Source organism: Pleurodeles waltl, chromosome 1_1 (genome assembly GCF_031143425.1).
Source record: "Pleurodeles waltl isolate 20211129_DDA chromosome 1_1, aPleWal1.hap1.20221129, whole genome shotgun sequence".
Lineage (NCBI taxonomy): Eukaryota > Metazoa > Chordata > Amphibia > Caudata > Salamandridae > Pleurodeles > Pleurodeles waltl.
In genome coordinates this window covers 942,074,492-942,099,691 of record NC_090436.1, presented here as the reverse complement: position 1 = coordinate 942,099,691, position 25,200 = coordinate 942,074,492, and the positions used below count along the sequence as shown (strand labels likewise).

Below are 25,200 nucleotides of genomic sequence, written 5' to 3'. Positions count from 1 at the left end.
GGGAGACTCATTGATCTTCACCTGTTGGGACCTGCCTGAGAGTTAATACTCAGACCAACTCATCTCGATGATTCTTATTGTCAAAGTTTGTATGAGGATGTTCTATTTGATGGTGTTAAAGGATGCTGACAGGTCCCGCAGCATAAGAATGCAGTTTTCATTATCTACATGAGTAAAATGTCATCTTTAGTTTTAGGGTGTTGGTGTTTGTGGTATATAACCCACGTAGAAACCAGATTGCTGTTTAACAAGTAGGTTTATTATTTTTGAGGAAAGTCTTAAAATGAAGAGCTACAGAGTGTTTCAGTTTATAGCCATAAATGGTACCCATGAGAAAGTTTCCTCTTGCTTTATAGCCATCGTGTCGTTTTTGAGGTAGGATGTTATTGAACCTATTTTAGAGCTTGGATTACATTACCCATTTTAATGAGGGGTTTGTGATCTCCAGCCAGGTCGGGTTCATACTGTAGGTATTCCCTTTGCTTGATGGAGGAGGATTCGAGTAACTATCATGTTTTGTTGCCAAGATGTCTTGTCGCAGATGGGTTGTGAGATGTCATTAAACATATTATTATGCATCATTCAGAACGGAATGAGTTGAGGACAGTTTTTTTATATTGCTTTAAAGGTTTAAGTTGATGCTCAGTGTGATGTGTGTGTATCACTTGCATAGATACGGACTTGTATTTACTGTAATATATTATGGTGAGATTTCCGTAAATGAGAATATTAGTGCTGAAGTTAGACTACAAACAGAAAACGTTCCAGAGAGTATATATCTAAAATGTTGGTTTTTGCACAGGAATTTCCAGAGTTTTCAGCGAGATCCATGAAGCCAGGGGCACCCACTTGTTCACCAACTGGAACGCGGAAACTGGGATTTATACAGTGTCCAACTGTAACTTCAGATGACAATATCTGCTAAACCATAAGGGCTCTATAAGTGTTTCAAACAGTTGTTAAAATTAGGACATTTGGCCTGAGGCAAACCTGAGGATACAGAGGAACATTTTGTGTTTTCCTCTTGTCTGAAAATGCTGACAGGGATTTTCCAGGATGGGTACATCATGACATCCATGTGGCATCTCTGCAGCTCATGTTTCTCATTACATCCTTAACTCAGTCTTTAGTCCTTTTGGCTTTGCTCTTTAGCTTCCTGGTCATGGCCCACTCCTTCCCAGAAAGGGCAATCCAGCTTCTTTTTTTCTCCCAGTGTAGGTCACAACAGTGTCCTTTGCATGGTTCCAGTATTGAGGGAAAGAGTAAAACACAGAGAAAACATTTTGTTTTGCTGGTACCACTTAGCTTCCTCTTTGAGGTCTTATGAAACATTGGTGCAAATCACAGTTATTTTCCTGTTTTGGGGATAATAGTGGGAAGCCAGTGCCAGCCATAGTCATTCATTTGGACTTTGAAATCAGTGTATATTTGTAGGCTTGATTCATGGCCTTTTGGAGGGCTGAAAGAGATAGTCATTAAATGATTTGTTTTGATTCTTTAGAAAGGCCTGCCTGAAACTCCCGAATTTTGCTTGGTGATGCATCCTTATCCTTGTGTGGCATACTACAAGTCTTGGGCAGCTAGACGACCATGTGTGATGTGAGAGGTGTTCTGTATAGGATAAAAAGTGTTGTACAACGGTCTTTAGATCGCCTGCCTTGTGCCCACAAAAATCAGCAATAAAAAGAACTTTATCCCTTACATTAGAGCCTGTGGAAAGTCATTCCTCCTTAAAGATTGGTATAATGGGGCACAGCCATCAATGACGATGGGTGGAGCCCCTACCCCTGCATCCTTGAAACCAGCAGAGCTTGGCGTTCCGCCAGGGAATGTCAGGAAAACATAGACCATTTCCTGCAGAGTCACAGACCGTTGACTCCACTGTGGGGGAAATCACCAATCTAGACACAAAAACTAGGCCTGGGCGGAGTTCAAGGAGTTCTGCTATGTGGAACTCCGCGAAGTGACCAAAAAATTCTGACGCCCTACATGAGTTCTGCCAGCGGCAGAGTGCGTTAGGTTGCGCCATTCACGCTGATTTTTAGCACCGGTTGTTTGTCCCGCGCTGTAAAATCACCGCAAACAGCACCATGCACAACGCAAGAGAGTGCTGCTTCTTTTCTGCTGCTCAAATAGATTTTCTACTCGAGCCACAGCTTCCATAACGGGAACGGAGGGTTTCTCAACGTAAGCGGCAGCAACCATCTGAGACCACCTACATTGAGAAATCTTGCTGGGAGGTGGTCTGGAGTAAAATTTCCTTACTTGTGGTCGCCAACTTAATGTTGGCAAGTGCGAACAAAGAAAAAACTCCACTCCCTAGAGTTTTTTATAACTCTGCGCTCTAAGCAGAGCTTGAAAAACTCAGCAAACTCCACGAGCAGAGTGGAGTTCACCGCCCACCCCTATTAAAAACTCAAACATAGGATAAAGGAACACATTTTCTTGCCATGCATGGCATGGGTGTCTTTATGGGTTGACTGAGCTAGCAGGTCCTTTCCTTGGCTTGAATCTTGCACTGACTTTTTGACCTCGGACCTCAGAGGTGGCCAAAGTAGTGCTGAGGAAACAAAGGTAAACAGTGTCTTCATGAGCATTGTTGTCTTTCTGCAGCTCCTGCTGGGACGTTACTTTTAAAGTTCTATAAAACAAATATATTCAGCAGTGGAATGAGAACTCTTTAGCAAACTACATCAACTTGAAACATTTTTTTTTAAAGCATACACATTATCAACTTGTTTTCATGTTTCATTATTGTGAATACATAAAAAGTGACGTGTTTGAATAAAACCTTCACCTCTGTTGCTTACAGTGGTGAAATTGCCTTCCAAGTGATCTCAAAACTTGCCCAATACCATACTTCATATTCAATATATGATCCAAATAGCCACTATTGATTTTTAATTTTCTTTTTGTGTGTTTCCTTGTGATTAATCAATACATTTTCTACTTAGCAGGCCCCAGTGATGCCAAACATTGTGATATCAAGTCACAGTTATATGGCATCACAGGGTTCAGGGTCCAAGGTCCTACAAAGTCACTTCCTGTGATGTCACTGAAGTCAAAGTATGTGTGATGCCACTGTTACTGCCCCTGTCATTTTGTCGAATTTGGTGCATGGAGTTAAGCCTCTACCTTTCTTACCTATTGTGTATAATGGTTACGGTTTACTTTTAGTTTGTATTCCTGCAGTGGTTGAAAGAATCATTTTTGTTCTCTTTGCAACCGAGCCCGCTAAGCATACAGTAAGAAGGCATTAACACGCTTTACCAATGTTAATTATTAACGTTCCTTGTCAAATGACTTGAACAGTTCTGTTTTGTTTCAGCCAGTGCCTCCGGCATGAAAAAGTAAGGACAATGCTGCCTTTTACTTTCCACTATAACTGCACAGTTGTTTGTACCCTAGCGACAATGGGCTGTCTATGCTCGTTGGCGCGGTTTACTGGTCCCTCTATATTTTAATGCTTATTTCACACGATACACTTATGATTTAGGGGGTGCTAATGAAAGATAGTCTGTTTAGGGTAACATACAGATATATGCACAAATAGATTAATATGTGGTCCAAGGATTATCCATATTGCCCTCTCTTGACACAGTCCGGGAATCTTCAATGGAAGTTTCAGATTATCCCAAACTTTATCACAAGAAGAAGTCAGCTTTCGGTGTACTTTTAATGAGAAGTGATTATTATATTATTCATCATCATTTAATTTATGTATAAAAAGTTCCATAAAATAACAGCAATATATACAATAAACTAAGACACGCTACTTACGTACCACTTCATCACATTCCTAGGAGAGAGGAAACAAATTGCCCAGAAGTTGAGTGCAGTGTAATGCATCCCTTTTTCCTGGTTGCAGACCAAATTGGTCATTATGTTATTATAATAATTAATTGACATACTTATTTATGATGTATTTTCTGATGTATTTGTAGAGTCAGATCTGCTTCACATAGCCTGGGTCGATTATATGCTGGGTGCAACTGAATCTGCATCACTTTTTTTGCACTGCATTTAAATGGTGTGTGGGAAGTGTCTACATGAAGACATGGCATAGTTTGTACACCACACATATAATATATTTGTGGTTGCTATTTACCAATAAAGTTATAAGTCAACAATTCATAAAATAGTCACATTTTAGAAAAAAAAAACATTCATGCTGAAATGCGACTTTATTATTAGAGTACACACCGGCATGAAATGTATTACTAGTATGCCCAGTGCTTAATTTGTAAATATAAACGTGCCGGTGCCCAAAGCCCTCCTCTTAAACACGCGGCTGCTGCAATTAAATGTGGGAACATGGAATACTGAGGCGTCGTAATCCTGAAGCCACCTCAGGCCTCTTCAATCCATTTAAAGCCACTCCCTGCCCCTTCAGCTCACTCTAGCAGCTTTCTACATTTTCCCTTTGTGATGCTTTTTCGTTTTTCCCTTCCTTCCCCTTCCTTCGTCTTTCCCATATGTGTCTTTTGCTCACAGCAAATGCTTGAGGCAGAAGAATAAGCGCCGGCCCTCAAACATAAGTGCAGGTGCTCCGCACCGGAAACAACAAGCACAAATTAAGCACTGAGTATGCCAAATTGCGATATCCTTAACACTTAAACCCTATAATAGTCTAATTCCAGCTTTAAATAGCAACTGCAGTCAAACTGAAAACACCGAAAATAGTGTGTTGTAACCAAGTGCCCTGAGTGTATTGAAGTTAAATATGATTGTCCCTGACCTAGTGAAATACCACCAAGGGGCGCTGCTACTATATGTACTGCCTATGAATGTACCCCCTGGGGAGACTGATACAGCATGGTGCATGATCAACCACGTCACTGAGTAGGAGACTGCTCAGGGAGGTTATGTGATTCCCCTTTACAAGGGTGACTTTGGGAGATGGAGACTGCTTAAACATCCCCCGTAACTGGACATCATTCCGATCCACGTTTTAACCACTGTAAGGTAAAACAGGTCAAGGCAGTTGCACAAAAAATCTTACAGCTTGTGAAATGGTGCTGGTGAGCCGTTCAGACTGGGTGCATACTCTCTAATGGCTCTGAAGCATTTTCAATACATAGAGGAAAGGGTTACTTTCCAGGAAGCATAGGAGAATGTAGCAAGGTGAGGGTATTATATGGTATAACTAGGTAGTCTTGCCATGGAATACCAACACAGTACCCAGTGGGGCACCTTGGATTCACTCACAGTAAACCCTGGATCAGTCCTGGTAGTGTGGCAAAGAGCAGACAGTCTACTTACAGGAACATTACTAACATGGACGATAAGTAAATGACACAACTCAACAGAAATCTGACACCAATTTAGACAAATAGATTCGATTTTAATCTTAATTTAGACACCAAAATGAACACTGTAGCTTTTGTACAACCGAAGTTGTGAATTTTTAAGTCTTTGGAAAATACAGCACTTGCAGATTTAAAGGGCTTCCATTGAAGTCAATGGGAAAAATAGCAGTGTGCACTTGGGACATCTAGGGCGAGTTCCGGGGAACCCACGGGAACTTAAGGTGCTGTGGGGACCTAGACCAAGAGTCAACAGCCAAACTTTTGTTATCTTGCCCAGGGAGTCCGGTTGCAGAGGTGACTTGACTTTCTTTGGTGCTGAACAGTCCGCAGTGGCTAGTGTGTTTTGCACTCTGTGCAAAAGTGGACTTGTAGTGGACTCACACTCTACCCTTCAGATGTAGTTGTATTTGGGGGGCCAGTACGAGGATCTTAACCACTTCATTTGGTGGCTCCGGGTGCAGAAGTAGCTCCTATCTGTCAAACACCCACTGGTCGTGCCAAAGCTGCTTGGCTGGTCCAGTTGAATTCCCTTCCTTCAGGCTGCAAACCCACAGGAGGGGAGGTCGTTGGGGATGCCAGTCCCTATGCTAGGAGGGTGCTCTGAAGTCGGTGAACATTGTGTGTCTGTCGGTTTCTGTGCAGGTGACAAACAAGCCTTGGTAGCTGCAAGGGTGGTCCAAAAGCTTTCTGGCGGCCATTTGGTGGGGAGAAGAGGCTTGAAACTTGACACAGGCCTCACTCCCTCTCCTTAGATGCTGAACACTGAGTTTCATTAGGTTCAGGCACTCAGAGCCCGTTAGGTCACCAGTCTTCGTCCTCAGCACTTCATTACTTCTGCAATTTGCAGGGTACTGGTGCAACCAGACAGGGGAGTCTTCCTTGGGGTTTCGGTGGTCGGGACCAAAGAGTTTTCACCACAAGCACACTCCGGGCACACGTTCTAGTACTTGTCTTTGCAGGTCATTCTATGTTCTTTTCTTAGCGCTGGGTCTGGAGTCCATGTCCTGTTGTTGGTGCAGGCGTCTCTTTGTGCTTCTTTCATCTTGTCCTGGTAAGATCTAAGTTCTGGTGCCAGGAGAGCCTCTTAAATCCTGGTTTAGGGGGCATTTAAGGGTGTGAGGGACAGTGGTCAATCGGCTAGAGTCCCTGCAGCTAGTCCGCCACTGCAGTGATGACTTCCTGTGGGGAGTATGTCGCTTTCTATCCACAACTCACTATTCTAGGCATCTGCCAAGATGGCAGAACCCTTACTAAGCTGTGGAGACCTCCTAGCCCACCCTCAAAGGTGTGGCTAGTTTGAGGGAGGTGCATGCCTCCTGCGTATCTAATTTCCGGCCTGCTCAGCCGGGCAGGACAGCAAGACTTTGTCCTCTACTGGGGGGACAACTGCATGCACATCAAAGGTGGGTGAACCCTTTGAGGCTCACCACCCTGATGCTTTACTCGTTAGCCAGCCTGGGAGGAAGGAGGTGTTGCCTCTTTCCTGCCCAGGCCCTTTGCCTTAAGTCCTGCCAAGGTGCTAGCACCACAGGTAGGAGGTCAGACTTCTGTCTGTGGTGGCAGCGGCTCAGGAGAGCCCGGCAAAACAGCACAGGACTGGTTAACTCAATGGGTACCCTCTAAGGATACCACCTGGGCATCTGCTTTTTAATCCTAAACATCATGTTTAGGGTTAAAAAGCACAGAGTTTGATACCAAACACGACGGGATTCGCCTGGGCCATTGCAGAGCTAGACATCTGAGCAGTGGTCAGCTGCCAGCCCATGTTATCCTGCAGACCGCCGGTAACTCGGGTCAGCATTGCAGTTTACATGCCAGCAAGAAGGCATATGTGCTCTTGCACATATGCCCTCACTCATAGAACAGAGTACCCTGCCCCCTGGGCTAGAGGGGGCCTGCCTTAGGGGTGACTGACCTGTCCATGGGCAGTAACAGAGAATCTGCCCGCACCTGGGGTGGGCTGAGTCTCACTCAAGCAGCAGGTTGCTTGTGCAGGCTGACATGGCAACTCTGCAAGCTCACTTTTACTTGGGTTACCCAGGGTGGCACAATCACCACCCTTGCACTGGATACCATTTACTGGGGACTTACAGGGGTGATAAGGTGCTTGCCCAGTGGTCTATGGAATTTGGCATACCATTTTAAAGGAAAGAGCATTGGTACTGGGGCCTGGTTAGCAGGCCTCAGTACACTAACAGAGTCCTAGAACCAGCATCCAGCAGTTCAAATGGGGTCAAAAAGTGTGTGTGTGGGGGGGAGGGCATCTGCAAAGATGGTTAGTTTGCTACAAAGAGGGAGCTTGAAATACACGTCAACCACTAACAATGGATGGAAGTATTAGAGAGGACTCATATTTGCTACACATGCAGATGAGAGTTAGATGCCTGTAAGATCTATTATTAAATTATAGCTGGTATTATACACCGAGACATCGCCATATTATTGAACTATCCTGAAATAGTACATGCTGAAGATGTGCTGGAGGGAGAGAGCGTGCCACCTCACACCATGTAGACTTGTCCACAAGAATTGCTGCTGTTTGGGGAAAGAGTGCCACCCAGTCAGATTTGGCAGCTTGCATGGAGGTGATCTCACTAGGAGGGGATCATGCTAGGATGCCCTTCTGAAGCAGAGTACCTTGTTTTCTAGGAATGGGAAGAACATATCTCGAAGACTACTTACAGCAAGATGGGTATTTCTGGCTAAATTGCCTCAGCGACATTACACTCCTAGGAAAACTGGTGACAATTTTATGGTTGCTCCTCGTGTTTGAAAAGCTAAGTACGGTGGTTCATGGGAGGGTGTGTGACTTCCGGAAGAAGTGGGGCATACTTCTTTCATACCTAGATAGAGACATTAAGGAACTTCACTCCCTAAAGAGACTACAGATGTTGAACATTCTGAAGACCTTGAGACAATGGCAGGCACTAACTAATTTTATATCGGTGTAAAAGGGATGCATCATTTATTTCCACCTGTTTGGAGAAAACCCAACTGCCCTATGTTGTGATGATGACAATGTTACGTGGCAGGCATGGCCGTCCCTGGAGAGGGAAGGGGTGGCACTTGCCCCCCCCCGGATTTGGGACCAGCTTGGTATGCAGGCTCATAGTGTAACGTAACTCTAGGGCCGCTGTAGTGCTACGCTGCCTGTACTAGTACGGCCATGGATCCCACCTAAAACAGTTTAGGATGCCGCGGACAATAGCGGGTGGGACATCGTGGGTGGGGGTGGATCTATGCCCCCGTCTGAAAAAATAAATCGCGGACGCCCATGTTGGCAGGCCTTGGGATCAGGAGGAAGGGACTTGTGCCGGAGATGAAATCAGTGAACACGCCTTCTCTTATTTATCTAGATGGGAAAGTCCAACTGTACGTTTTAAATGCAGAATAAAAATCTATTGAAGCTTAAATAGCAACTGAAAATATGATTTTAGTGTGCAAAATATAGCTGTGTTTACCATTAGCAAAATGTACACACCACTGTAATGCAGTCCACAAGGGGTTGCAAATTGAGTTACATGTTTTCTGCATATGTTTGCACAGAACATATAACCCGATACCAGGTGCTTCATACTGACACAAATAAAGAACAATGACATCTTATGGTAACTTTGTAAAAACATTATACTAATGGAAAACGTTTCTGACTGTTTCTTTGGGGTGTACATACCAGTAGTAAATTCCTTGCGAATGAGCAGTAATACACCCTAATTAAACTGCACAGTAAATCTGTTCAACAACTTAAAATAAAAAAATAGTGATATTATTAACATTTGTCAGTTTTGCAATACTGCAAGCATGCATGCTTCTCTAAGAATAAAATAAAGTTAAAGATAATAAACATAAAGTCATTGATTTCATTGGGCTGCTACACTGTCAACCAATTGTATTTCAATATTTGATATTTGTAACTAATTTGAACTAAAGAGATGTAGTATTTAGCAGTCATATATTAAGCATTATCTACAAGATTTACAATCATAGGTTCAAAATCATTGTTAGTCATAGTGTATTATACTTTTTGATTACAGATTAAATGGCAAACCCTTCTCTATCTGCGGACTAATTCTAAATGTTTTGTTGTGGATTTGTTTATTTCAGTAATGGAAACCACTAGAATCCATAATCAACATCGGGACATAATCACCATCCCACTTTTGAATAGTGTAAAAGGCCATTAATTAGGACAAGATTTGCTATTTATAACATAACATTTGCATAACTTTGAAACTTCAACTTCGATCAACTTACCCGTACCGCCCCTTTTGAAAACACCCCCATCTTCAGGTTCCACTTCATTCCCCCTTTTGCCTCTGTTCACCCAGCCTCCACTTTCATTCACCCATTATCCACATTGTCCTTTCATCCCCTGCCTCATTCGGGCATCCCCCACACTGTCATTCTTCACCTGCCTCTTCTTTCCCCACTGGAAGGGTGGCCAGGCCCACCTCTGACTCTCCACCCTCGCCCGTCTATTGCCACCAAGCAAAAACCCTTGTTGCATTTTGCTGCCCCACCAGCGAAACCACTGCAACACTGCCACATCCTTACGCGGCTCCCTGAGCCATACCTTTTCACCCCACAATTCCCCCAGCAAGAACCGCAATTCCATGATATAATATGTATTGTACATATCCGAAAGGTGCACTCCGTCAGCACTGAAGAGTACCGCTTCCTCTTCCTTAATCCCCTTGTGTGTCAAAACTTTTATATCATGTGCCCAGCAAAAAAACTTCATTGCCCAATTGAGCTTCCTCCTAGCCCTGTTGATTGTTCCATGCTTTATTTCCCCCCTCCATTTCCTCCAGGCACAAATTCTGTCCATATAACGCAAGTCCCAGCCATCCTCTGTTGAAGCAACTCCATATTCCGTTGCATGTGTTGTAGTAGGGTGAGCCCAGAGAGTTGCACAAGATCATTTCCCCCCAGGTACAATACTAATATCAGGACAACCCAATTAGGCAGCATAGATGTTAGAAACAGAAGGAAATTGCCCACCTCATTATGCTCTTCCCCTACCACAAGGCCTCATGATGGGTACTCAGCAGTCCAAGTGAAAGGCCATGGATTTGTTTTTCCGCATATTTTGCTGTCCAGTGTATAAAGGAATGCCCAACCAGCCATGTGACTACCTTTGATTTCGCCGGGCCGCTCACGCATCCTGCAAAGAGAACAAACTTCAGTAGAGGTAAGACAAGCCCCCCACCCCTTCATTGCAGCAAGCACCTTGACCTCAAAGACAACTCAGGCCCTCACATATCGCTCACAGCATTGAAAACGCCACCTCCCAATTCTCCTGATTTGCACGCAGTGCCATCCTAGCCAGCTGCCGCAGTTGCTGCCCCAATCATGAATGAGTGAGTCCCAAAATGACCTGCTTGCTGCCAATCTGTTGCAAAGTCATCCACAAAACTGTCAACAACTGAAATCCTGTGTGCTTCTCACCATTCACATGACATAACACACCCTCAATGTCAGGTACCCTTTGTGCCCTAAAACTGCCCCATGCCCCAACCGGGCACGCTGCAGCATCACCTCTTTTGCACAGTCACACCCATTTCTCCCTACCCAGTTTATCCGTCTTGGACCTTCGCAGCCAGACGCCCAAACGTTCACCCTGCAGGCACACCTCCCTTCGCTTCTCTCCAACCGTCTTCCCCACGCCCAACATCTCAGACACACAGAATGACCCAAAAAACATTCATATCATGCATAAATGAAAAAGGGGCCACCTCATATGCATCCGTACAACAAACTGGCAGCACGTGCAACAGCTCAAGTAGCAAATCAAACATAATACCCTCCCTTACTGCAGCACCTGACCCCATCCTTTCTTTTCCCGATCCTTTCAAGATTCTCCCCAAAATGTCATCCTTTGCTGGATCACAGCCAAAAAGCTACTTTCCATAAAAGGACACCCCTGCCAACTTGTCTACAATCGTGGCCAGCGACAAACCTTTCTTAATCAAACATAATACAAAATGTAACACTTGTGCCTCAAACGAACCCTGATCCTGAAACCAAAATTGCCCTTCAAACACCTCAAAGGATTGAAACTCCAACCATGCCAGACGATAACTTTTCTGAGTGGATTCTGTAAGTGACATCTCCACAAGCCTAATGACCATCATGCCCCTCACTCCCAAATGTCTACCAGGTATAGCCGTCTTGTCCTTGTCTGCGCCTGGTACCAACTTGCAGAACCATTGGCACTGTGAACGAGACAGGGAATTTGCAATAGAATTGTTGACCCCTGATAGTGGGCTCCTTCAAAGATGATATTCAAAGTTAAACATCAAAGCATAAAACGTCTCAGTAGCCGAAGTACCCAGAGATCCCTTGCCCTCTCTTTATTCATCAACTCCACCACTGTCAAGTTGTCCACATCAAACAGTATGGTCCTATTGGCGAGTTCCTTCCCCCACATTGTCAGTGCCACGAGCAGCAAAAAAGAAATCCAAGAAAGCAATACTCTTGCCCTGTGCCAACCACTGCTCTGGCCATGCCTCTGCACACCATCGACCATCCCATAATAGACCAAAGCCAGAGGCTCCCGCCACATCTGAGAATATCTGCACCTGCCACACAGTGTCCTTCTCCCAAAAAACCATGGAGACCCCATTAAATTGTGTAAGGAAAATCTCCCAGACCCTGATGTCGTCTCTCAAACCCACCGACATCCGATTCCTGTGATGAGGAAGGGATGCGCCCGACATTGCAATGCCCATGCACTGACAAAAAGTCCTACCACTGCGAACCACCCTGCAGGCAAAATTGAGAAACCCCAATAGCTGCTGATCCATCCACAATTCGATCTTATGTAGCAACTGGAGGTGCCGAAGAAACGTCAGAGCTTGTTCCATCTTTTCGGCCCGTAGTCGTGCCATGAGTGCAACCATGTCCAGCTCAATGCTGAAGAAGGTTAGTATACAGCTTGGGCCCTCAGTCTTTTCTGGAGCCAATGGAACCCTATGTCCAGTGCCAGATGTTCAAAACACTCAAAAGCCCTGCCACACGATCCAGACTCTGCTCCACCCACAAAAAGGGAGTTGTCCAAATAGTGCCACACCACCCGATGTCAATTTACCTTCATGAAAACAACCTGTAGGAATGTACTAAAAGCTTCGAACAAGGCACATGAGACAGCACAACCCATAGGTAGAACCCTGCCTACATATATGGCCCCTTCTAACTGCATTCCCAGCAAGGAGAAATCCTTGGGATGAATGGGCAAATGTCAAAAAGTAGCTTTGATGTCACACTTAGTCAGCTCCGATCCCCTGCCACGCCCCTCGAATCAGTCGGATGGCATCATCAACTGATGCGTACACTACTCGTGTATCTTCTGGCGCGATTAAATGATTCACAAATGCTTCACTTGTACTCTCTGCCTGTGCCACACCTGCCCCAGACAACTTGTGTTGCCGAAGACCCCTCTATTGCTTTGGACCAATGTCCAGAGGCCGTAGTGCGCCCTGTTGGCATCGCTATCTTTCTGCCAACCTCGCCTAATGGCCTCGACTCTCTACACTCCACCTGTGCATGTGTGCCTCCTGTTCTGCTGGATCCACCGGCCGCACAGACCTCCTGCTGACCTTCTGTTTCCTCATTAGGTACCCATACCCAAATACTACCTTGACCTGTCCTGGGACCTTCTGCTTCTCCTGACCCTCCACCTCCTGGCTTCCTCCTGAGCTGTCTGTCTCGCCCTATTGCTTCCTCCCTGTCCTTACACAATTGGGCTCATCTAACTTTAGTCTCAGCCACCAATCTGCACTGTTCCTGGATCCTTGCCTCAATATCTACCTCAGACCAATCTGTGGCAGCTGTCTGCCTTGTACTGTCACCCTGTGGCTCCCTCCACTTGTCTCTGCCCTCTCCCCAAGGGCCCCCATGCTGTGGCTGCTGCCTATGGCACCCTGTGGTGCACACAGGCGACCCTGCCTCCTGCCGTAGCCCTGTCCCCTGCCTAGATTTGCCTTTGCTCTTTTTGGCCCCAGGAGCCTGGCCTGTCCCCATGCAAACCGGCCTGATCCGGCCTGAGGATAAATTAAGAGGCAGTTCCCCTTCCTCCCTGCCCTGAAAACCATCCCCTGCTTGTGGGGCCACAATTGTGCAGGGGGCCTGCCTAGGAGGCCCCACCAGTGCCTGCCAAGGAGGGCCCCCGTGCCTGCAAAGGCCTATGCCCATGGGCCCCGCCCCCAACTCACCCGGGCCTTCCTTGCCATCCACGTGACCCCCAGGGCCACCATGTACTTTGGGGGGGGTGGATGTGCTGCGTCCCCCCCCACACCACCTTCTTCTTAGGTCAAACGGCCAACGGTGATTGGCAAGCAGCAACCGCCACTGCCACATCGTGAGCCATGGTGCGCATGGGGGCGCACCATCCGGACCCAGGCCTGGTCTAATATACCAGGCCTGAGCAAATCTGCCTGGCTGGCTTGGCCCAAGATGCAAAGCGATGCACGGCCCGCATCCGCTTCATGGCCTGAAGCCATGGCGTGCACCAAAATACTTTCCCTACCCTACCTGCCTACGGCCAACTTCCAACAGCGCAATCAGCTTGCGCAGAAGAGGCCAACCCCTGCCCTTACCTAACTATATATAGCCCTCCCATAAACCCTCCCATACTTGCCCCCCGCCAATCCCTGACCTCTGCGCAGAATTTCTGTCCCGAAGGATCCTAGGAGAGACTAGACTGTGTCTCTGCCCTCCACGGGGCCGTTCATTCTCAAATAATGTTACAGCAAGTTATTTTAAGTTATGCTGGGAAAGAGATAAGTGGGATTGTGTCCCGTGTCTTTTGAGTTATTTCCATTGTTGGCATATAGGTACACAGCCAAGCATTAGGTCACCCTTCCACTGAAAAGTATGTCCACATAGCTTTGCATTATCCGGGGCCCTCTTTGCAAACTGTTGTTCCATCATATTCGGAAATAGTGAGTTATTTTGTGTGAAAAGTTTTAGGGAGGAAACAATGGATTTGGGCACCATTTTGTATCTCTCTTTGTGTAGGTAAATTACTTCTATAAAAACACAGTATAGCATCATTGTTTCTTTCCTTCTTAGTGAAGTATCTTGTGTCACTAGTGATGCACACTGCATCGTGTTTTAGAACCACCACTAGACATCTGAAAGCAATTTAAGGTGTCGAGGTGAAGGTAATCCTCATTTGTGATCACATTTTCACATATAAATGTACATGTAGTTAACCACATTTTACTCTTTCATATGGAGCCATTTTCACATCTGAATGTTTGCACGTTTGAGTAGATTTGCAAAGCACAGTACTGCCTATAGAATAACTAATGGCCTGATTTAGATATTGGCGGACCGGGTATTCCGTCCCAACGGTGACGGATATCCTGTCCTCCCAAATCTAAATCCTAAAGGGAATAATGGTATTTAGATTTCAGCAACAGGGTATCCGTCACGCTTGTGACAGAGTAACCCATTCTCCAATATTTAAATCAGGCCCTAAGTCCTTTTCAGGATTAGAAAATGTTTTGAGATCAAGAACTGTGTGCATTTTCTGTTTCATTCTGAAATCTGGTTAATTTACCTTTGTGCAGACGTCAAAACTGAATATGTTACATGCTCTTAGTTGCCACCTTTGTCATACTATCACCAAACTAGCAGCTTGTGCTAACTGTTTTGGAGTACATTTTAGTTCAAAGATTTAACACAGTTTATTTGTGGGCGAGTAAGAGGCCCTTTGATGGGTTTTTGAGCTCTCAGGCAGAACCAGTGCAAGGATGTAAATGGTGTGGTGCCAACTAAAATGTTACCAGCAACGCATCTGGATAACTTAAGGATGTTCGGCTCACTCACAAAGAACGTCAGAGTATTCTATTTGATTGTGATTTTCCAACTTTCTGGAATTTAGAATTGCTCACTCAGTAAGCCTGGAAAGCTGAGCTAGGTGCATTTGCCAAGGCATACTTTTGGGAAGGTAATGTGAAAACTCTGCACTGGAGGAATTGGATCCCATATGCAAATGCATTGTTGTCTGCACTGTAAAAATCTAAGGGTGATCGATTTACCTTCCCACTTAATATAGGGATTTATGCCAGTCCTTAGCTGGAGTAAACATCCTACTATTCCACGGTAGACCCGCGAATGAAAGAAGTCTGTAAACACCCACAAGTGTACACATTTGTGGACGTTCACGAAACTCCAAAGCTAAACATGCATTGGAACATCCATTTTCCCACTCCTTGAGTGAGATTTAGGGGTGCCGATAATTCTACATCAGTGATCTCCACACTCGTAAATATGTTTACTACTGTAAGAAATCCCTTTGTGAATCATAAAACAGCCAAATTCATTCATAAACGTAAGTCACATTTCTAAATTTATATTGGTGAATTGGGCCAAGTGAGTTTGGTATTTCAAAATACTGACAAATTAATGATCTTACATAATTTATTACTGCATAGCACACATCTGCCATTGATGCGGCCTCTTGAAGCTCTGAACTGGTGTGTGTGGGTGTATGTGTGAGCATGCCCTGGCTTCATATCCTGGGCTGATGGAAAGTATTTCAGGTGATGGACAAAATGTTGAAGGTGCTGACCACCGCATATGTCTGTGCATTAAATGTCATAACATAACTCAATTGAAAGTGTGTCTTAGCGTCTTCCTCTGTCTATAGAAGAACTTTTTTTAATGGGTGGTGTGTTGAGTGGTGAAAAGGGATATTGTATCAAGCACACACATTTTGTCCTCTTGGGTCAACCCTTGTAATGAGGGATCAAAGTGTTTGCTGTATTAATGAATATTTAGTTAATGGAAAGCCTCTTTAGATTGCATTTGTTTCATTACATCTCTCTTCTCATGTCTTGTATTTTTTTTTTTTAAACTCATAAAAATGTGAACATTCTTCTGGCTTTTCACAATGTTGACTACATTGCCCAAGTGTAACCTAATAATGTGGTACTAAAACATTAATACTGATCTGCATGTATGTCGACCACACAATATGGATGTGCGCTATATCATCATGGTATGAAGATACAATGGTAAGCAGAGATCCTCCATGTATGTGCTTACTTTGATGTAATAGTGATAGTCAATATTGTGGAGTCGACGTATGTGCAGGTCGATATTACTAACCTTAATATTGTGACGCTTTATTTTTCCAGGGTTTGTCTGCAGCCGTCAGGTTTGTATAGCTGCAGTGAGGAGATTAACTTTATCACGGCTAAACTGTGTTTCACAGAAAGATTTCACCAGAGCTTTAGCATGGACTATGCACTTTTCAGAACGGATCTGGAAAATTATATTAAGCTAATATAACAATATTATTAAGAGCCAGGGATTGCCTACATGCAATTCTTCATACAATGAAAACCCTCAAAAATGTGTTTGCATTTCATGTAGGAATTTGTTATCTTGCTATTTTCCTTACATTCTGCCAGCATGACATAAGGTGAGTGTTATACTTTGTGGCCTATATAGAAAGGCATTATTACTTCTGTAGTACTCTTTTAAGTACTCTGACATGCCTTTGTAAAATGGGCACAAAACATCTAAAATGTGAATAAAATGGCAATATTAAGTGGATTTTCACGAACAATTGGACCCAACTGTGTGCTCTTACTATTAAGGCGTTGGACATGTCAGGCCGGTTTACAAAGACACTGTGGGGCATATTTATACTCCGTTTGCGCCGAATTAGCGTCGTTTTTTTCGACGCAAATTCGGCGCAAAACTAACGCCATATTTATACTTTGGCGTTAGACACGTCTAGCGCCAAAGTATGGGCAAATAGCGTCATTTTTTTGCGTGAACGCCTTCCTTGCGTTAATGAGATGCAAGGAAGGCGTTCCCGTCTAAAAAAATGACGGCGACGCAAATGCGTCGTATTTATACTCCCGGGCAAAAATCACGCCCGGGAGTGGTCGGGTCAAAAAAACCCGCATTTGCACCACTTTTTAACGCCTGGGTCAGGGTAGGCGTTAAGGGGCCTGTGGGCTCAAAATGAGCCCACAGGTGCCCTCCCCTGCCCCCAGGGACCCCCCCTGCCACCCTTGCCCACCCCAGGAGGACACCCAAGGATGGAGGGACCCATCCCAGGGACATTCAGGTAAGTTCAGGTAAGTATACATTTTTTTTTTTTTTTTTTTTGGGTGGCATAGGGGGGCCTTATTTGTGCCCCCCTACATGCCACTATGCCCAATGACCATGCCCAGGGGACATAAGTCCCCTGGGCATGGCCATTGGGCAAGGGGGCATGACTCCTGTCTTTACTAAGACAGGAGTCATGTAAATGGAGTCTGGGCGTCGTTAAAAATGGCGCAAATCGGGTGGAGGCGATTTTTTGCGTCAACCTGACTTGCACCATTTTTAAGACGCCCTAGCGCCACTTTTCCCAACGCCGGCGCTGCCTGGTGTACGTGGTTTTTTTCCACGCACACCAGGCAGCGCCGGTCTGCTTGCGCCGGCTAACGCCATTCAATAAATACGGCGCCCACATGGCGCTTCAGAATGACGTTAGCCGGCGCAAAATTTTTTGACACTAAACTGCGTTAGCGCAGTTTAGCGTCAAAAAGTATAAATACGGGCCTGTGTATGTAAAGTAGTACTACAGGAATACTACTGCCCTTATTCCTACCTGGTTTTGTAAATTGCACTCACAAAGTATGGGTTTTCGGAGAGCATGGAAAAGATGTAAGTCGCACTGGAAAGCCCTCAGATATTTCTGCCACCGGACCTCTTTAACCATGATTCACAACTCATCAATCATGGAATTCAAGTGAATCAAACTGCACTGTACTTAAGCCTTAATGTAGGCTGGAGATGAGGAACAGTTCATTAAAGGAAGCAGGTGGTGTCACCCTACACACAATGTGCCACTTAAGGGGGCCAGAATCAATCTCTCTGAAATATGGGCTCTTTAAATATTTAGCATCTTTTGAGGATTGAAGCAATTTAGTTGTCACCATTGTCAATTCCTAAATATTGATTTTTTTTGTGTTACAGAGAAATGGTCAATGCATGGTTTGCTGAAAGAGTTCACACAATTCCTGCCACTAAAGAGGGAGGAAAGGCTGACCACCAAGCTTGCCAGACCCAACAGGCTGGCCGCTGCGAGCACACCACCCCGGGGACTCCTGTCCGCAAAATCTCCGCTTCAGAATTTGACCGGCCTCTGAGGCCCATAATTGTCAAAGACGCCGTCGGCACCGTGAGTTTTCTCACAGAATCGGAGAAGAAGGAACAGATGACTCTTCAATATCCCAGACTTACCGACACAGGCGATCAGTGCTCACGACTCCTGGAGCTTGTGAAAGACATTTCCAGTCACCTGGACGTCGCAGCACTCTGTCACAAAATTTTCTTGCACATACACGAACTTATAGCGGCTGACCGCTACTCGCTTTTCCTGGTATGCGAGGACAGCTCGAACGAGAAGTTTCTGGTCAGCAGGCTGTTCGACGTCGCAGAAGGGTCAACCTTGGAAGAAGCTTCCAATAACTGCTTCCGCTTAGAATGGAACAAGGGAATTGTGGGACACGTTGCAGAATATGGAAAACCTCTAAATATCAAGGATGCTTACGAGGTAAATAAAAAGTAACATAATGTGGTTTTGCAAGAATGGAAGCAAGCAGTTATAAAATGAGAAATACGTTAGAAATATACATTTTTATCAGGTATGTTGCTGTAAGATTGCTGTTTTCAAAAGAATAATTCTTTGACTGCGGTGCAGAGGTTTTTGTACATAATAATGAAGACAGAAGGAACCCATGTAACCATATGCACATAACAAATGTGACATTTTGTTGTTCTCATGTTGTTCTTCGCACAAATCATGGGCATCATGTGGGCTGGTGAGGGGTAGCAGCCTCTACTCCTTACGTACACTTTGGCGCCTCTTGCACTGCCCTTCCCTCCCCTGCTTCCAGGGGCAATGAAGCCACCTGCACGGACAGTAAATTGACATTCCGTAGTTTCCACGTTTTGACTTTTCTCGACCCCTCAGATTCAAATAGAAGGCTGTTGAGGAGAAGGAATTAGACAACTTTGTGATGTCGTCAGAGCTTAAATCACATGTGATATGTCACTTCTGCTACCCTGGCATTTGCCTTATTGAGCCAAGAGCTTCTATGCACATACGTTCTATTCTAGTTATCCTCAAGGCATAAAGGTGAACAACAACAGGCCTTCTTCATGTTGCAAGTTTAAAATTGTCTATTCACAGGTTTAGCCACTGCGAGGTTTTATACATAATTTCCGTTATAGAGACATTTTTCATTGTCCGCACCTGCTTGAAATACCAATCAATGTGGAGTTCTGTAATTGACTGAAAATATGTTTTGACAAAGTTTAAGAATGATAATTTATTTGACTGTCTCTTAGTTACTATGACTCAAATGCACGTCTCTTCAGAATGATCAGTCCAGCTGACTTTGACTGTCAGATTCCCCTATAATATAATAACGTGTGCTGCCAAGACATTGTCGCCAGTGAGACAACAATATTCGCACATACATGTGTGAAAGCTGAGGAATAGCTTCTGATGCTATTATGACATAGCTTATTTCTCCTGATTTTAAACAACAGAAGAAATATTTTGGGGCGGGAATGTCTTCTATATGGTAAATGGACGTGTACCCCATCCCAGAGTAATCTACTGCATACTGCAGGTTAATCTAGTATCTTTACTTTTATTTTGGACCTGTCTTGTGATCTGGAGAGGTTCACAGGCGTACCCTCGAAGAAGATGGCATACTTTTGTCCCTGGATGTATCACACAAAGCAGTTGTGACAGTCTACTGTGTTTTGTGATTTGTACTGTGAGCAGGTATTTTTCTCACTGGCAGTGTGAGCATTGTCTACTGATCCCTCTTGTGCAAGCTTCCACTTTTATGTAAAACCCAGAACCTAGAACTTCTATCTCATGTGCATGTCAATTGCATGTGCATGAAGAGTGAGCATGTGACAAACGTATAATAATAGGACTCTGTGTATTGTATTTGTCTGTATGAGTAGTGTGATCCACTTTGGGTGCCTTTGGTTGTAGAATGACACAAGATGGAGAGTCAAGATAGCTTCTTCAGGCAGTGGAAATGTATTGCCTGCATTCCTGTAGCTGGTGGGTGGGGACCAAGACACTCATGTGCCCTCCTGCTTGGCTGTTGCTGGCTCTAAGCACGAGGACCCACAACGGGCTGTCGTCAGCCTTCCATAAGAAGTAATCAGAGAGAGATAAAAATGGTAGGCTTTGCACAACAGAAATTGCAGCGTGATTGCTACAGGCTTTGCAAGCCATCACCATGTACAAAGTGTATGTCTTTGGTGTAGGAAATGACATTTGAAAGGGGACCACCCAAATTAGTTCTGAAGCATGAGATCATAGATCTACACCCCCTGTCTGGAAAATGTATATAAATGTTGGATACAAATTGCCCCTCTTTGTTCCATTCCCAAGTTGTTTTTTCAGCAGGAAGTGAGAGCGTTACAGAGTGCTTGAAGAACTGCTGTGTAACCAGGGCTAAAGTTTGTATGACAGCTAGTCTCTTAGAGATGGTAGGACATGACCTGAAGTCAACATAGTTTTACTGGAAGACCTGATGATCTGCCTGAAGAGCCTAGAAGCCTGGCTGCCTGATGGGAGCGGGAAGTGGTGTGACTGGCACTGCATGAGGATAAACTGTTCAGGAGGAGAGTCCCAGAATTTTCCAAGCTTGTGGAGCACACAGAGAAAGCTGACAATCCTGAGAGAATGATCCTGGAATGACCTGTGCTGTGAAGGGGTCCAGCTGTCTTTGTGCAGTTCTTGAGGTGCTGTAAATAAGTCTGTACCAGAGCATGTCACTCTATGTTACATGGAATCCTGCCACAGGCAACTGACTGATGTTAGTGCCAATGACTGGGAAAAGGACAGTATATAGCCGCTGAAGTGGGAAGCCCTAAACTACCCTGCTAGACCGCAACTTTTACCAGACATGACAAAAAGACTTGACCAGGAGTCTAAATGCAAGCTAACAACAGCTGCTGCTTTGATCTAAAAAGTAGAAATCCACCCTGCGAGGGTGGAAATGCCACACATGTCCATCACACAGCCCAGATTGCTGTTGATCACCAAAAAGTAAATGCGGGGCTCAAGTGCACTGGGAAATGGGAAAGAGACAGAGATGCTGGGCAAATCTGTCTCACCTGCTGGAGATTTTGTGGTATAAAAACAAATAAAGACATTGACTCACTCATGAGAACTTTTGAGAGAACTGCGCCTGAGCCTAATCCTTGCCTCCTATCAGGATCTTAACAATAGCAGGAGGGAAGATTGTTACAGGGGAAGGAAGTGGAAGTGCAACACCTCCTGTTAGAGTGCAATTTATGACAACTATGTGCAAGACATTAAGGCCCATATTTATACTTTTTGACGCTAAACTGCGCTAACGCAGTTTAGCGTCAAAAAGTTTTGCGCCGTCTAACGCCATTCTGAAGCGCCATGCGGGCGCCGTATTTATGGAATGGCGTTAGACGGCGCAATCAGACCGGCGCTGCCTGGTTTGCGTGGGAAAAAACCACGTAGACCAGACAGCGCCGGCGTAGGGGGAAAATGGCGCATGGGCGTCTTAAAATGGGGCAAGTCAGGTTACGTCGAAAAAATCGTCTTAACCCGACTTGCGCCATTTATTTTCGACGCCCATCCCCCATCAACATGACTCCTATCATTGTAAAGATAGGAGTCATGCCCCCTTGCCCAATGGCCATGCCCAGGGGACTTCTGTCCCCTGGGCATGGTCATTGGGCATAGTGGCATGTAGGGGGGCACAAATAAGGCCCCCCTATGCCACCAAAAAAAAATATAAAAAATAAAAAATTATACTTACCTGAACTTACCTGAATGTCCCTGGGGTGGGTCCCTCCATCCTTGGGGGTCCTCCTGGGGTGGGCAAGGGTGGCAGGGGGGGTCCCTGGGGGCATGGGAGGGCACCTGTGGGCTCATTTTGAGCCCACAGGCCCCTTAACGCCTGCCCTGAGCAGGCGTTAAAAAGTGGCGCAAATGCGCCGTTTTTAGCCACGCCAACTCCCGGGCGTCTCTTTTGCCCGGGAGTATAAATACCACGTAAAGGCCTGGGAGTCATTTTTTAGACGGGAACGCCTCCCTTGCATCTCATTAACGCAAGGAAGGGGTTCACGCTAAAAAATGACGCACATTCCGGGAACTTTGGCGCTATTCGCCTCTAACGCCATAGTATAAATATGGCGTTAGTTGGCGTTAGTTTTGCGTCGAAATTGCGTCAAAAAAAACCACGCAATTTCGGCGCAAACGGAGTATAAATATGGCCCTAATTGTATTGTGTAGTCTTTAGTTCTGATATGAAATTAAAAGTACTTTCTGTTTCATAAGGATAATCCGTGGGATGAATAGTATGTTGTGGTGTCCGTTGTTTGACTGTTGAGTTATGAGCTCCGAGCTCTTGTCCCCCACACTACCTACCTGAGAAGTCTCTGACTTCTCATCCTCACTTCCTTGAGAGGCATGTGTGGAAACAATTGTCTTTGGCCCAGTGTGCAGAGCCATACTACACAACCTCAACCACCATAGTTGGGACCCAGTAGCCCATCTGCCCTGTGGCACCCAAGGGCATCTTACAAATGCTGACTGTTATTTCCTTTTATGGAATGGAATTACGTCTGACGCAAGTTTAATCCTTGTCACAATATTTTAAACAAATTTTAGATCAACTGAACCATAGCATATTTTTGCAACACAAATGGTAACATATATATTTTGCTTTCCATTTAAATGGGCACTCCAACATTTTTAAATAAAGAAGTAACTCTCTTCCAACACCACCAGGGACGTTTTTGGTGCTGGTGACATTAAATACGATTTGTAGAAAAGCAAAAAGCCTGTATGTGGTCTCAAGCATCGTTAGACTAGGATTTTTGCTATGGTAGTGTAATAATTCTGAAGCCCTAAATTAGGCTACTCTTCACACTATTCTTGGTGTGAGGATTGGATTCATTTAAATCTCCAAAACATACAAACTTCAACACCAGAAGCCCACTTACATCAAGTGTAATGCAGAGGGTGTTGTATATTATTTGGGGGTTTAAAGATGGAATACCATAAACATGTGGGAAAATTGCCCCATGATTATATAAAGTGATAGGTTCATATATTTAAAACAATTATTAGTTTAATGTGATTATGCATGCAGTGTAATGAAATTAAACCAAGACAGACAAAAAAGCTGATTATATTACATAGATCCTTGATATTGTTTCTATTGAAATTAAAGGTTGGATGGCAAGAGAGCTTGTATTATAGACCTTACTTCGTTTCGCTGCCATTGAAAAAAACAAAGAACTATAATGAAGTTGGTGGGCATGGTTGAGGTGGAGCACAGATTGAATGAAGGCAGGGCTTGGTGGAGTATAAATGAGATGGAGCAATCAGGTAACAGACAGAAAGTGGTCTCTCATGCAGATCAATGTAAGTACAAGAGTGGAGGCTGAAAAATACATCCCAACAGCTAAACACATTACTGAAGAATTGAATACTGCACTGGAGTGAGCTAAGGCAAGACTGACAAAGTGTGAAGTCAATGCACGAAAGAGGCTGGTCAAAGTAGGCCAGAGATCGGAAGGAAAGACCAAAGCTCATTAAATATTTATTGTTAGAATAGGTCAGTTTTACACCAGAGTTGTCAATATAAATTGTCACCCAAACATTCCTGGAGTTTCTCTTTAACCTATATTTTCCATAAGCCTTCAATGCAAAATAGTTGAATCTTTGACTCAGAACTACATGCTTTTTAACAATTAAGCCATACCTAGGATTTTTAAGGTGGATGTAATGATAGTGATCCTGATTGGTGTTTACTGTACCACAAGTAAACCAATATTACCTAAAATTAAGAGAGTCTACCTTAAAAAGTCTAACAGAAACCCATCTCCTAAATATACCAATGGGTTTTTCCTGTTGATCACTTATTGATTCCTTGCTATAATCATGCAATTGCCACTTTTACTGATAAACTCTGTCTCTTCTCTGTCTTCATTTATATCTGGCCCTGCTGGGCTCAACCCACCGGGTGAAGAGTCCAAAAAGGAAAACATGATAAGAGTATTTGAAAAAAAGAACAATGACAATTATTTTTTTAACATTTCAAAACAATATTAATTTAATTAGTTCTTCATTTTACTTTTTCAAGTTTAGAACTTAACATAGTGTCCAATCATTACTTCCAAAATTCAGTGTTGCTGATTTAAATGTTATTGATGCAATACAGTCAAACAATTTCAAATTTCAGTACTGTCACTTTTCATTCATATCAAGTTCAATAATTGGTTTCCTTGATGTAATAAAGGCAACATGTGTTTCGCAGCTTTAAGTGAACTGCTGCTTCGTCAGGGCTTAATCAAATCTCTTCACAAGCTAATACCATCCTTAAAAAAACCAACTGCATCCATCACATTAATCCTTCCAAAATGCACTGATGATTAAAAAGACTCTATAAACCACTTTTAAGACAATTCAAAGCGTTTTCAAAGCTTTATTCACCAGTTATATTAAATATCCAAAATTCACCAACTTTGTGATCCTGAATTTCAATATCAGGTTGAATGCCCTGCATCTCTTCATTAACTAATAAATATTTCTATTAATCTTACTGATCGCTACGATCATTTTAATCGTCCCACCAGCCGCTTTTAGGTCCTGTTAGTAGTTGTTTTTCCAGGTTTTTTTTTTCCCTGTGGGTTGAGTCCAGCAGGTTCATTATTACTCAGAAACCCCCAGTTTGGACATTTTTAACCAATTCTTAAAAACAGTAGGATATTCCCCCTGCTTCTTTAAAAAGGGAATAACCACTGCATTTTAAAATAAAGTTGGTACTAGCCCTTTGATTAAATATTTGTTCCAAGG

At 44.2% G+C, this 25,200-nt stretch overlaps 1 protein-coding gene across 8 annotated transcripts in view; it reads left to right on the top strand.

Moving 5' to 3' along the window:
- The window catches only part of PDE5A (phosphodiesterase 5A), a 639,000-nt gene that overhangs the window by 151,504 nt on the left and 462,296 nt on the right, over positions 1 to 25,200 (top strand). For all 8 annotated transcript variants that reach the window (XM_069230182.1, XM_069230181.1, XM_069230180.1 and 5 more), the window contains exon 2: positions 18,297 to 18,876. In XM_069230182.1, coding sequence (XP_069086283.1) covers positions 18,297 to 18,876 — 580 coding nt within the window. The remainder of the gene's footprint in view (positions 1 to 18,296; positions 18,877 to 25,200) is intronic.